The 12,013-nt window shown below is 35.0% G+C and overlaps 1 protein-coding gene across 9 annotated transcripts in view; it reads right to left on the bottom strand.

Annotated features, from left to right (window-relative positions):
• Nucleotides 1–1,093: 1,093 nt before the first annotated feature.
• The window catches only part of ITSN1 (intersectin 1), a 104,271-nt gene continuing 93,351 nt past the window's right edge, over nucleotides 1,094–12,013 (bottom strand). For 4 of the 9 annotated variants that reach the window (XM_058186893.1, XM_058186892.1, XM_058186898.1 and 1 more), the window contains 8 exons: nucleotides 11,907–12,005; nucleotides 11,140–11,307; nucleotides 8,855–9,067; nucleotides 5,660–5,781; nucleotides 5,109–5,191; nucleotides 4,942–5,025; nucleotides 3,640–3,813; nucleotides 1,095–3,269 (listed from right to left, as the gene is read on the bottom strand). In XM_058186893.1, the coding sequence (XP_058042876.1) occupies nucleotides 3,121–3,269; nucleotides 3,640–3,813; nucleotides 4,942–5,025; nucleotides 5,109–5,191; nucleotides 5,660–5,781; nucleotides 8,855–9,067; nucleotides 11,140–11,307; nucleotides 11,907–12,005 (1,092 nt within the window). In that variant the 3' untranslated portion in view covers nucleotides 1,095–3,120. Of the gene's footprint in view, nucleotides 3,270–3,639; nucleotides 3,814–4,941; nucleotides 5,192–5,659; nucleotides 5,782–8,854; nucleotides 9,068–11,139; nucleotides 11,308–11,906; nucleotides 12,006–12,013 lie in introns of those variants that run through there. The other 5 variants (XM_058186895.1, XM_058186896.1, XM_058186899.1 and 2 more) reach the window with 5 other exon arrangements.

Genomic DNA, 12,013 nt, shown 5'->3' with positions numbered 1-12,013 from the left:
AGGTTGCTGCAAAAGGAGTGGGATGGCCACAGAGGGCAGACAGGAAGTCAGCCATGCTGGGAAGGTCGCTAACATAGGAAAAGGGACAGACAGTTCTTCCAGGCTGAAACAAAGGGTTACATGGCAAATCATGTGGTTTGATTGGGACTCGTCCTTTTTAGTACCCATTGCACCTCCCAAAACCAATTAATCCTGAGTAGCAAGATACTAATGGGACGCGGTGACTCACTGATTAAGATGCTGAGCTTGTCAGTCAAAAGGTTGGCAGTTCAGTGATTCGAGTCCCTAGTGCCACATAACGGGGTGAGCTCCCGTTACTTGTCCCAGCTTCTGCCAAACTAGCATTTTGAAAGCACGTAAAAAATGCAAGTAGAAAAATAGGGACCACCTTTGGTGGGAAGGTAACAGTGTTCCATATGCCTTTGGAGTTTAGTCATGCCGGCCACATGACCATGGAGACGTCTTTGGACAGCGCTGGCTCTTTGGCTTTGAAAGGGGGATGAGCACCGCCCCCTAGAGTCAGGAACAACTAGCACATATGTGCGAGGGGAACCTTTACCTTTACCTTTTTACCAAGATACTACTGTACTATATGAACATGTGTTGGTGAAAGATGTTGAATGCAAATATTGACAGATCTAGAGAAGGCGTATATATCTTTCTAGGACCATTAATAGTACTAACTGAATAACTAGAGTTTATATACTGAACTATGAATTTTTCTTCATAGGTCCGTTAAATTTTGCATTATCCATAATATGAATTAAATCCTTTAGATTTGAATTTTCCATTCATGTCTGTGATCTTTTTAGACAGATAAATAAATGATTTATCCAAACTTGCCAAAGTTTTATTGCCAGGTCTACTTATTGACGTCCTTTGAATGGTTCATTATTCTTCAAGTTGTTGGCTTCCTGTCGTCTTCTACGAATATGCAGCTAATTTGTTTTGACACCGGAGCTAACACACTTGCTATTTTTATTGTCCAGTAAGATTTCTCTAAACAAATAAGATTTTTTAAAAATCTGGAAAACAATAGCCACCTTTTTAAATACCTTCTGAGCTCAAGCATAGCCAAAGAAAGTTAGACAAAGACATTTAATATTTTTCCAGCACGAAGGAATTTTCTTTTTACTTTCTACATAATGTATTATTTTCATATACATTATATTTAATAAAATGTACTATACAGAAAAAAGGAAAAGGTGAGCTTAGTACTATTTACATATCTTAATTCAAACATTTCAAACAACATTGAAAAATAAAAACAAGTGATTTTTCATTGTGTTTTCAACCAGTCAGTGCTAAATAATTGCATGCCTATTAAGTTAAACTTACTCTAAAACTTGGTCAGTTTAAAGTTTTTAACTAAAGTGTGTTTCTCTGGTCAAAAAATACATAAGTATGTCATTTCTGATACAAAATTCTACACTATCTTCAATAAATAAATAGTAAACCAATTCTTAAAAGTATGAAATGTAAACTTTGTTGTTTTTCCAACATACAGGATTTTTTAAAAAAATGACTGCTGAAAATAATACAGTGGCTTCCTTGAAAATAATAATACACAAACAGTTTCAAGCACAATTTACATTTATCACCAGACCTTATATACCTATCAAGTATAAAGTTATTCTAATTTCCTAATGGAAATAATAAAGATTCGCTGTGCTAAGTAACATTCATCTCCACAGGAAACATGAAAACTGATACCAAAACAACATGCAAAGAACAGCAAAGCCAACACAACTCACAAGTACATTGACGTGCTAACAGAACCATCAACATCTCTCATTCTGAAAATCTACAAAAATCCCCTTTTAAGCATGATCCTTGGGTATCAAATGGAATAATTGAAAAATGGAAAGAAAATGTACTCGCACTGACCCTAATTCTTGTCAATGTGTCAAGTTCATCCCAAGTTCTTAAGCAAATAGTCTCTTGTTTAAGCTCTCATCTGAATCAAGTTTTTCCTATTTGAAATTGCAGAACACCAGTGAATCTTTACATTTGCAGCATAGCAACAGGTTCCTTTGACTGAGATCACTCACTTTGTCTCAGCAAATCCAATGTTTGACAGGCAAATCTGCAACTATCTTGATGAGTTACAATATGTTACTGTAGTTTCAAAACCTATGGTATATCATTTCATTTGACAGAGGCACACAATGCAGCGTAATAAACTGTCCTGTCTGGATATTTTAGCCTTGTCTTCATGACAATAACGGCTTTTGTGAACTAAAGCAACCTTTCCTTACCATTAGATTAATCCCCCAGCAGCAATTTAATAATCTTATTGCAAGGTACAGCAAATACACTGCAGGACTTGGGCGACTCTTTGCTAATTGGATCAAAAATCCTTTCCAACTCAAGTAAAATACAAATACCTGAAACACTGATGCATGAATAGGGATTAATCCATTTGGTGAAAGACTAATGCATATGAGAGGCAACAGGTTTCAGGTTCACTTAAAAGTCTTGCCTGCTAAAGGGAAGGGTTTTAAATTACTGCATCCTGGGCCAGCAATTTATTCTTAATCCACAAAATGTCTGCTTCAACAAATGCTATGAAAAAGAAGCCTTCAGCTAAGCTCTGGAAAACATTCCAGGCTACCTGTCACTTCAACATTTCTTTCTTTCCTCTTTTTTTAAAAAAACAATCAACATCATGAACTTCCTAAAAAAAAAATCCAAATATCTTACATGGCAAGAATGCATTCATATTATAAGTATTTTTATATAAATATATTCACAATTTGTTTATATACTATTCTGAGGGGCAATAGGCACAACACTAGGATAAATCATTAGAAAGTCCAAAAAGTCATATTAGGACACCCTCTTGACATAGCATGCTGCAGGAACCAGGAAAAAGTGCAATGTTTTCTCTACCTTGTCAGAACACAGACTAAGGTCTGTTATTCTAGAAACCCTGAATACTGCAGCAGAAATTCCACAGAACAAAATAAAATGAAAAATAACATTTTTTCTCACAATTTGGAATTTAGTATTGTCAAAAATTAATCTGGCTAATAAGAGTCCATAACATCTGCAGGGCAAGTTATTTATCTCTTCTAAAAGAACTGAGCTATTTCATAGAAACCTCTCACACTTTCGTTTTTAAGGCTCATCAAACAGCTGCAGATCAAGTCGGACAACTATCTCTCCTGTTGGGACTTCATGCAGGAGAAGACACTTTGTTACTGGTCCCTTTGAGCCTTGGTCTTTCTTAATATCAGCCACACGAATTTCTGTTCGACCCAAGAAATCTGAAATAGGAAACACACAATTATAATGAACGTGAATATTGTGATCAAGCTGAAAAACAAGCATATCCTGTGCATATTTTATTTCTAGGAAAATGCCACAAAGCAAAGAACTCTAGGCATGAACGTAGACCAGTTAACTTTCCTTTCAGTTGCAACTACTTCTATTGTCTCATATCCTCATTGGAAGTTCTCTGCCATTTCAAGGTGTACTTTCAATTATTGTCAAGACATGCTGTAAGAATGAGAAACCTGATACTTTCCATGCACGCACACTGCCATAAAAACACACTTCTCTCCCCATTGACTATATAGGTTGAGAAAAGCTGCTTCAAATACAAAACTAAGTTGAAAAATGAGAAGTGCCACTTACCATCAGGAGAGAATTGATCTCTCTCAAATACTGTTATGCATAGCACATCTTGTTCCAAATCTTTGATAAAAAACTGACAGTTAGAATTCCATTTGGGATTGAGAGTGTCCTGAATAGTCTTGGTGATATGACACTGTGACCCCATTGTCACTTCACAATATGGGTTACTCTTTCCTAATAGAAGAATTTACATAGATGGTATAGGACTGATTACATATTTGAATTTATGATGTCAGTAATTTATTTTTACTCTTTTCACAAGATATCATCATTTGCGTTTAAACAAGGAAATTCATCTGGCTTTTTGAGTGTATGAATGCTGCCAAATGAAATCTTGCATCATTCAAAGTTAATCATGTTACATGTGACTTACCACTTGAAATTCATATATTAACTAACTACTAGTATTAAACCCAAATGGCTCAGGCAGTGAATTTCAATTTTTTTCCTTGGAGAGGGGACAAAGCAGGAATCAATAAACTTCACCTTATCTGTCTGCGTGAAACTGCCAAAAATAGGTGGACTGATTTATGAAACATATGGAAGTTACTAACATTACAGGTAGTCCTCAACTTATGACCACAATTGAGCCCAAAATTCCTATTGCTAAACAAGACAGTTGTTAAGTAAACTTTGCCTCATTTTACAACCTTTCTTGCCACAGTTGTTAAGTGAATCGCTGTAGTAATTAAGTTAGTAACACGGTTGTTAAGTGACTCTGACGTCCCCATTGGCTTTGCTTGTCAGAAGTTTGCAAATGATGATCACCTGACCCCGGGACACTGCAACCATCATAAATATGAGTCAGTTGACAAGCATCTGAATTCTGATCAAGTGACTGTGGGAATGCTGCATCAGTCATAAGTGTGAAAAACAGTCACACAAGCAGTCCTTTTTTTCAGTGCTGTTGTAACTTTGAAGGTCACTAAATGAACTGTTGTAAGTCGAGGACTACCTGTATTTAAAATTATACAGGATGTGCTAGTCTAGGTAGCTATAGGTAAAGGTAAAGATGCTCTCAAGCTTAGCTTATGACAAATACATGGACATATGCAGGGTTTTGGCAACAGTATGGAAGTGGTTTCCCATTGCTGCCTATCTTGTGTTCCATAATAGTCAACATACTAATCTGCATGGGATGATTCAAATTACATTTTTCAAACAAATATAAAATGTAATTTTTTTCTGACAAATTGTTTTCCATTAAGCAGATTACATTATTTATTTAATTTAATTTAATTTAAATTAACCCCAAGAGGTGCCCTCTGTCACACTGTGGGGGGAAAAGAATAATGTTCTTACCATGAGATCTGCAGGGCTTCAGTTCAATACCTTCAACAATGTTCACCATTAACCTTCCAATACCTGTTGCCCTTTGGGATCGGACTGTGGCAAGAACAGGCAAGATTCATTATAATATTCTTCTGTTATTTTGGGGAAAACTTAAAACTGTACCCCCAGTGCAGTACCTAAGTATGCTTTTTCCCTCTTCTTCTTCTCTGTTTCTATGTAAAGTTCAGAAGCAGCTTTGATTTTCTGAACCCAAGCTGTCCTTCAGAAAGAGAAGGTGGAAACAAAGTTACCCATTGTCATTTAGGGTATCAGGTAAGCAAATCTGATTGCATGGAAGCATGAACCTATTTTAGCTCTAAGTTTTATAGCCAAACTGGATGCGATATGAAGGATCTGTGCACAATATCTTCTCCAAGAAAAATAGATGACAGGGGGGTGGGAGATTGATAATGCAGGGAGATCAAGGGTCTATTCCATTTTTTTTGTGCTTCTTTTCCCATTTAAAACTCTGTCCTGACCAAAGTTGTTATGGAGCAAATAAGTATATAAATATAGTTGCTATGGAGTCAAAATAGGAGAACGCAAAGTTAAATGTTAATAACACTCGATGCTACGAGGTAATGAAACAAAGTATATGTAGCACATTTGCATGATAGAACCAAAAAAAAAAAAAAGAGAGAACATTGAAAGTCCAGTAATGTTCAGCGCTAATACAATGGTATTTTACCTTTCATTTATACTTTCTGCACGAAGTGTGTAGACTCGATCAATATGTGAGATGTGGAAGATGGGTTCATCCCCAGAAGGATCCGTAGGCAGTTTTACCAAAACCTCATTTAGAAATATAGGCTGCAGAAATATTACGCAACATTCAGTTTAATTTGGAATGAAAGCCTTAGAAGAGATGTTAAGCTTGGCACGCAACTGACTGGTATGCTGCTGGATAGATAGTACTTTTCTTTTTCACATAAAATATATGCCAGTTATCCACTGCAATGTAAATCTTTTGTGTATCCACAGGCCATAACTACATTATTTGCAACATAGTCATTAAAAAAAAGACTGCTATCCTCTAGGAAAAGATTCAGCATATTTGCAAAGATACATTTGGTCCTTCTTTCCACAAAGGCTGTATACTGATCTGCTCAAGGCAGTAATTATATGAGCAATACAATACCCAGAATATTGTCACCTATACTGAAATACAGTTGTTATAGTATCACCTCTAGTTCAATGCTACAAATACTGTCAAAACAGGGGCATTAAGCAGAATACCAACATTATGTAAAAAAACTGGAATGCTGGTCCCATTCCAAGCTCGGGTTTGCCATAAATAGTATGGCCAAAACATGGGGAAAAGGCTCCTACAAACTGCTACAGCCTCAGAAATACCCAAAACATTTCATTGGTAGTGCGAGACACTGCCAGATATAGAATCTCACTGTGTCGTTTAAATGGCCCCTTCTCACTCTATGATTCTGTGATGCCCATGATATATGATATGTCCCATAAAACAATTTATATCCTCAAAGTTTAAATCTGCATGCTTAGCCAACTTGTTTATTTTATTTTTTTAGATTTAGCATTGAGTAAATGATGTCCATGACATTATTTTTCAGGCAACGTATCTTATATTTGATGAGAATCAATTTTAGACGTTTATAGTATATTGTGCACATATATTGTTTGTTTTGTGTACCCTCTGTACTTTCAATTTATAAATAGTTATTTAATTCTGTTGGGAGCTAATCACCACCAGGAACATTCACTTATACTAAATGTCTAAGTGGAAAATAGTGATTTGATTTAGTTAATTTATCTGAAAACAGGAAGAGATCTCAAAGCAGAGAAAATGTTCTGCCATTTTTATTCCATGTGAATAGTAAACGTATGCTTTTAAACTAAAGCAAATGATTTGTCAAAAGTTTGACATAAGCTTTTGTTAATTCACTAATTACTTTTGTTAATTCACTAATATTACCAATCCGCAGCTTGTGGGAAAATATAAAGATCTGCCAGAGTTAGACTACATGAGAACTATTGAGGATACTGTATGTTTTTGTTCCATCTCTGCTTCTGGGGTAAACAACACACATAAACGCAACCAAACCAAAAAAGAGGGCAGGACATTCTTTTCTTTGTAACCTAAAAAAGTGGTACATTTATAAACAATCACTAAAGACATTGCAGATTGTGTATGAGGAATCAGAAATTGAACACAAGTGTATTTCCATCATTCTTCCAAACAGCTAGTGAATGCTGACTCGTCTGTAGCCATGAGGGCTAAGCTGAATATATCATTCCAAATCTTGCCTAGTCTTAAACATAATCATGTTTAAAGTCATTTTTATTAGAACCATTTCACATTAATGTTTCCCTCAAACTCAAACAGTTCTGGGAAAGAAAGAGAAGAAATTTTTGCTAATATGAGGGAAGAGAAAGCAAGCATCCCCTTCAAGTCATAATAAAATTTCCTTCCCTGCATCTCCAATTAGTTTTTTAAACTATCTAATACAATTTTAATTATAGGAAGACTTCTAGCTTGGTCCCAAGAAACAAATAAGGGCAATCAGGGTGCTTTGGGAATATTAAGGATTGCAATTAACCTTCTAAGTGCCAACATTAAACTAATGGGGATTAAGAATGCTCAGTAACTCCAGAATATGTAATTTGGAGGGGGAAAGGGTAAGCAGAAGGAAGAGATAGAAAAAAACCTGAACTGACATAAGAAAGAATTATGGTAATTGAAAAGATCTGCTGCATGTGCACCCAGCAAAACAAATACATTTAGGCTTATTACAATTTACTGGATAGATATGATTTTACTATATAGTCGTCTATGCAAATTTTTTTGAATGGGAAGCAGCCCATTTAAAAATATTTGATGGATCACATGAAGGTTGACAGTGATATGATGAAAATACTTTCCTTGTTGATCATATTGTTCACCTGATTTCATTACTTACTATAATATGTATTTTTTATAAAATAAGCTTGCACACTGCAAAGAAAAATGCCTACGTACAGTGTTATTAACATCATTCTTCTTCCAAGGAATTCCTCTGATTATGACATTGTGCCATTATACCTTATTGAAAAATAAAGATCAGTGGATGCCTTCAGCTCATTTGAGAATTATCTTAATGTCTAGTGCTCTGGACAAGGAACACTGTAATTCATTATATCAACAGTCAACTGCTGCCTAGCACTAAGCCTGAGAAACACAGAACAAGATATTTTTATGTCATAGGCAAAGCAGGAACAAGAAGGGCTGGATTTAGACTGTTAGGGGTAAGGAGCTACACATATTGATAGAGGGTATTCAACTGTTCAAGGTGTGTTTTTTCTAGTATGCATTAAAGAGCTTTATCAAGCCATGTTGCATCCAGTGTTTGGATAACCTTTGTCAAGTTTGACACCCAGTGCTTTATTTCAAAGTAAGTCCAAAATTAACTGGGCACCTCGGCTGTGAAGAACACTAGAGGAAATTTATTTATGAAATTTACATAGCTGCCCATCTCACAGATGTGACTCTAGGTGGCATAAATAAAACGATCAGGTAAAAGAATTAAAAAACAACAGCAAAATTTAACAATTTAAAAATTGAAATAATGTAAAAACAATTTAAACACAGATATAAACAGGACCATGGGAGAATGAACTAGCTACCTATACACAGTGTAGCTACCTCATTGGCCCTGTATTTCCCGGACAAAAACTTCCTCACTGGTTTCCTTTTAGGCAACAATAGCAACCATTTTGGAACAAGCATGGACTCATTTTGTGAAAATATCCAAACTATGTTCTCAAAATTCCAAAGATTCATATTGGCTTCAAGAGGTTTGGGACCTTCATGCTTTTGTATGAAAAAAGGATATTTTAATTAAAAAATCAGTATTTCCCTTTTAAAAGTGATACTTACGGTTTTGTACATTTTATACTGCAGATTAGACTTGGGGCTGAAAACCTTGTCTGTGCCAGATGAACCAAGAGGTTTTATGATCTGCGTCAGCAGGAGGAAGTCGTTGAACAGAAAACCATACAATTCCTTGTTGCTCTTGGCCTTGTAGAGTTTTCCACTGTGCAGGAATTTGCGTGGCCCCAAGCAGTTTGTAACAGAATTAAAAACAAGTTGCTGAGGGGGAACAAAACATACACACACACAAACCCAGCAGCAGTGAGATGTATAAAAATATACCAATCATGACATCGTTGTGTGTAATTGAACTCATGACATCAGCTACTGTTCAGGGTAAATGCTTTATTTTTTTATTTTATTTTATTTTTATTTTATTTATTTTGTCACAACAGTATATATAAGCATAAGCATGAATTAACTATATAATATATAAGCATATATATGAGTATAAGTATGTAATAACTATAGTAAATTGGATATAGTGAAAGGAAACAGTAGGACAGGAACGGTAGGCACGTTTGTGCTCTTATCCACGCCCCTTATAGACCTCTTAGGAATGGGGTGAGGTCAACAGTAGATAGTTTTTGGTTAAAGTTTTGGGGATTTTGAGTAGATACCACAGAGTCTGGTAGTGTGTTCCAAGCATTAATAACTTGTTACTGAAGTCATATTTTCTACAATCAAGATTGAAGCGGTTAACATTAAGTTTAAATCTATTGTTTGCTCTTGTATTGTTGTGATTGAAGCTGAAGTAATCCTCAACAGGAAGGACATTGCAATAGATGATTCTATGAGTTAAACATAGGTCCTGTCGAAGGCGGCGGAGTTCTAAGTTTTCTAAACCCAAGATTTCAAGTCTGGTGGCATAAGGTATTTTGTTAAATTCAGAGGAGTGGAGAACTCTTCTTGTAAAATATTTCTGGACATGTTCAGTTGTATTGATGTCTGAAATGTGGTTTAACCCAACAGTATAATGTCAGTACTTTGGTGGTGTGACTAGAAAATAAGGTTTATTTGTGGAACTATTCCTTTAGGTTTGTGTCCTTCAAACAGATTTGAAAGTAGGAAAACTTAAAGAATTGAAGGATGTATACAAATAAAACCAGTAACAATACATTGGCACTATAGGTTTATAATACACTGAACTAGTTTTGCTGCCAGTTGACTGTTTTTTGTCTGTTGGTAACACTAGCCATATTTGCTGTCACATTAAGACATAGATCAATATAAGTTTTATTACTAATTTATTCTCTATGGAGATTCTCAGTCATCCAGGTCAGAATTGTCCCAAAGGTGTGTTGTTTTTTTTAAGGTGCAACTGAACTTTCTGGCTTTTCTTTGAAGATGTTTAACTTCTCATTCAAGAAGCTTCTTCAGCTATTATTAATTTATTATAACTATTAAAATTATATTAGTATAGTAAGTGCCAGTAAGTACCAATGGACAAGAATTGAAATTGACAAGTTGTTTCTTCCGCTTGTTTTTTAGTACGGCTTTGCTTCTCATCCAAAGTGGACCTGTGGTTAAAATTAACTGCTTAATCTAAAGAAGGCAGTTTCAAAAACCAGCATTTGAAGATGATTTGTTTTAAACTATCCACTATCAAACAAGGAAAAGGGACAGAAAAATCTAAATTTTTCTATCTGACCATATAACTTGGGCGGATGAATGGGAATGCAAAGCCTAAGGCACGCTGATGCAACTTCATTTATGCTGAACCATGATTATGTGACATGTGAACACAGGCTGTCTAGTTTCACATTGTGCTAACCTGCAATCACACCATTTACATATTGTTCTAAGTCATAAACCACCATTTATAATGAAGAATGTCTGGGTTTCCTCTACACACTTAGTTAAAATCAAGCAAAGAAGATTATGACTTAGTGGATGTATAAACCCACTATAAATAACAACAACAACTGCCTTAATCTATATCTTTGATTTGAAGAAACACAGCCTTTTTCAGCATTACTGATATAGAAAACAGTTGATTTTTCTAGTGAAATAGCTTGCTGGTATGAAAAGAACTTAGTTGACTCAATAAAGTAGAGTATATTATGTCACAAGAAGAGTCACCATCATATTGTGGCTTAATAAAAGAGTCAAAGAGAAATTAAAACTAAAAAATTGACACTGGTAGAAGTTATGTCTAATGGAGAGCAGGATAAAATTAATTTAAAAATCTTGTTAGTATCTCTTTTAACAAAACAGAATTATTAACATTATTTCATTAGCCATCTTTTTTTTAAAAAAATACAATTTGTTTGAATATATTTAAGCTTTACCTCTGATAATCCTTCACATTGAACATGAGCCTGGATCCATTCTAATCTGTCTGAATTTTCTTTCTCACGTACACCTTCATTCACCTGTGAACACAATTCTTCCGCTTTCTCTAAAGCATGTTTCAGGTGGCTATGATCAGGATGATTTTCAGGAGTATTTTCCAATATCTACAAAATAGTAAACCAATTTAGTTCCTTAGAAACCTCCAAATCTATTCCCTTATAAGGGAATTAATTATAAAAATAAATAAAAATTAACTTAAGAAAGACCCCATCCAAACCAATAAAGAAAAGCCATTTCTTGATTGCTAAAACTGATTAAGGCTGACTCATTTTCAAAGCAATTTTATTTTAATCTTTCTTATATTACTCTAACATAATTTGAACCTTTCATTATCTGTTCACTCCTCAGTTTTACCTAATCATACTCTTAAAGAACTAAAAACCAGATCAATTTACACTTGAGTTTCATCTATGTAAGGAGGGGTTGAACCTCCAAATAAAACTAATAGAGGAGAGTGGAAAGCAATAGACCTATATATAACAAAGTGTATGCAATTTAGTTTAGGATTAGGTAGACTACATACGCTTGTGAAGGTCTAGCATTCAAAGCTGTCATGGCTACAGACATAGGGGTGGGCAGACTTACAATCCAACATATCTGGTGACTACCAAGTTAGAACTGGCTGTGACAGTAGTGCATATCAGATAAATTAACAAAGTAAATTTGGATCTCAATATTTTAATCCGATAACAGAAGGACTTACATTTTTTATTATTAGAGGATATCGTGTAACCCGCTGCATAGGCTTTAGCAAAAAGCTTGACAATGGCATTCCTTTACAGCGAGGATCCATTGCTAATTTCTGAAATG

The sequence above is a fragment of the Ahaetulla prasina genome, chromosome 5, assembly GCF_028640845.1.
Source record: "Ahaetulla prasina isolate Xishuangbanna chromosome 5, ASM2864084v1, whole genome shotgun sequence".
Classification (NCBI taxonomy): domain Eukaryota; kingdom Metazoa; phylum Chordata; class Lepidosauria; order Squamata; family Colubridae; genus Ahaetulla; species Ahaetulla prasina.
Note: the sequence above shows the minus strand (reverse complement) of the source record. Positions and strands in the feature narration are given on the sequence as shown.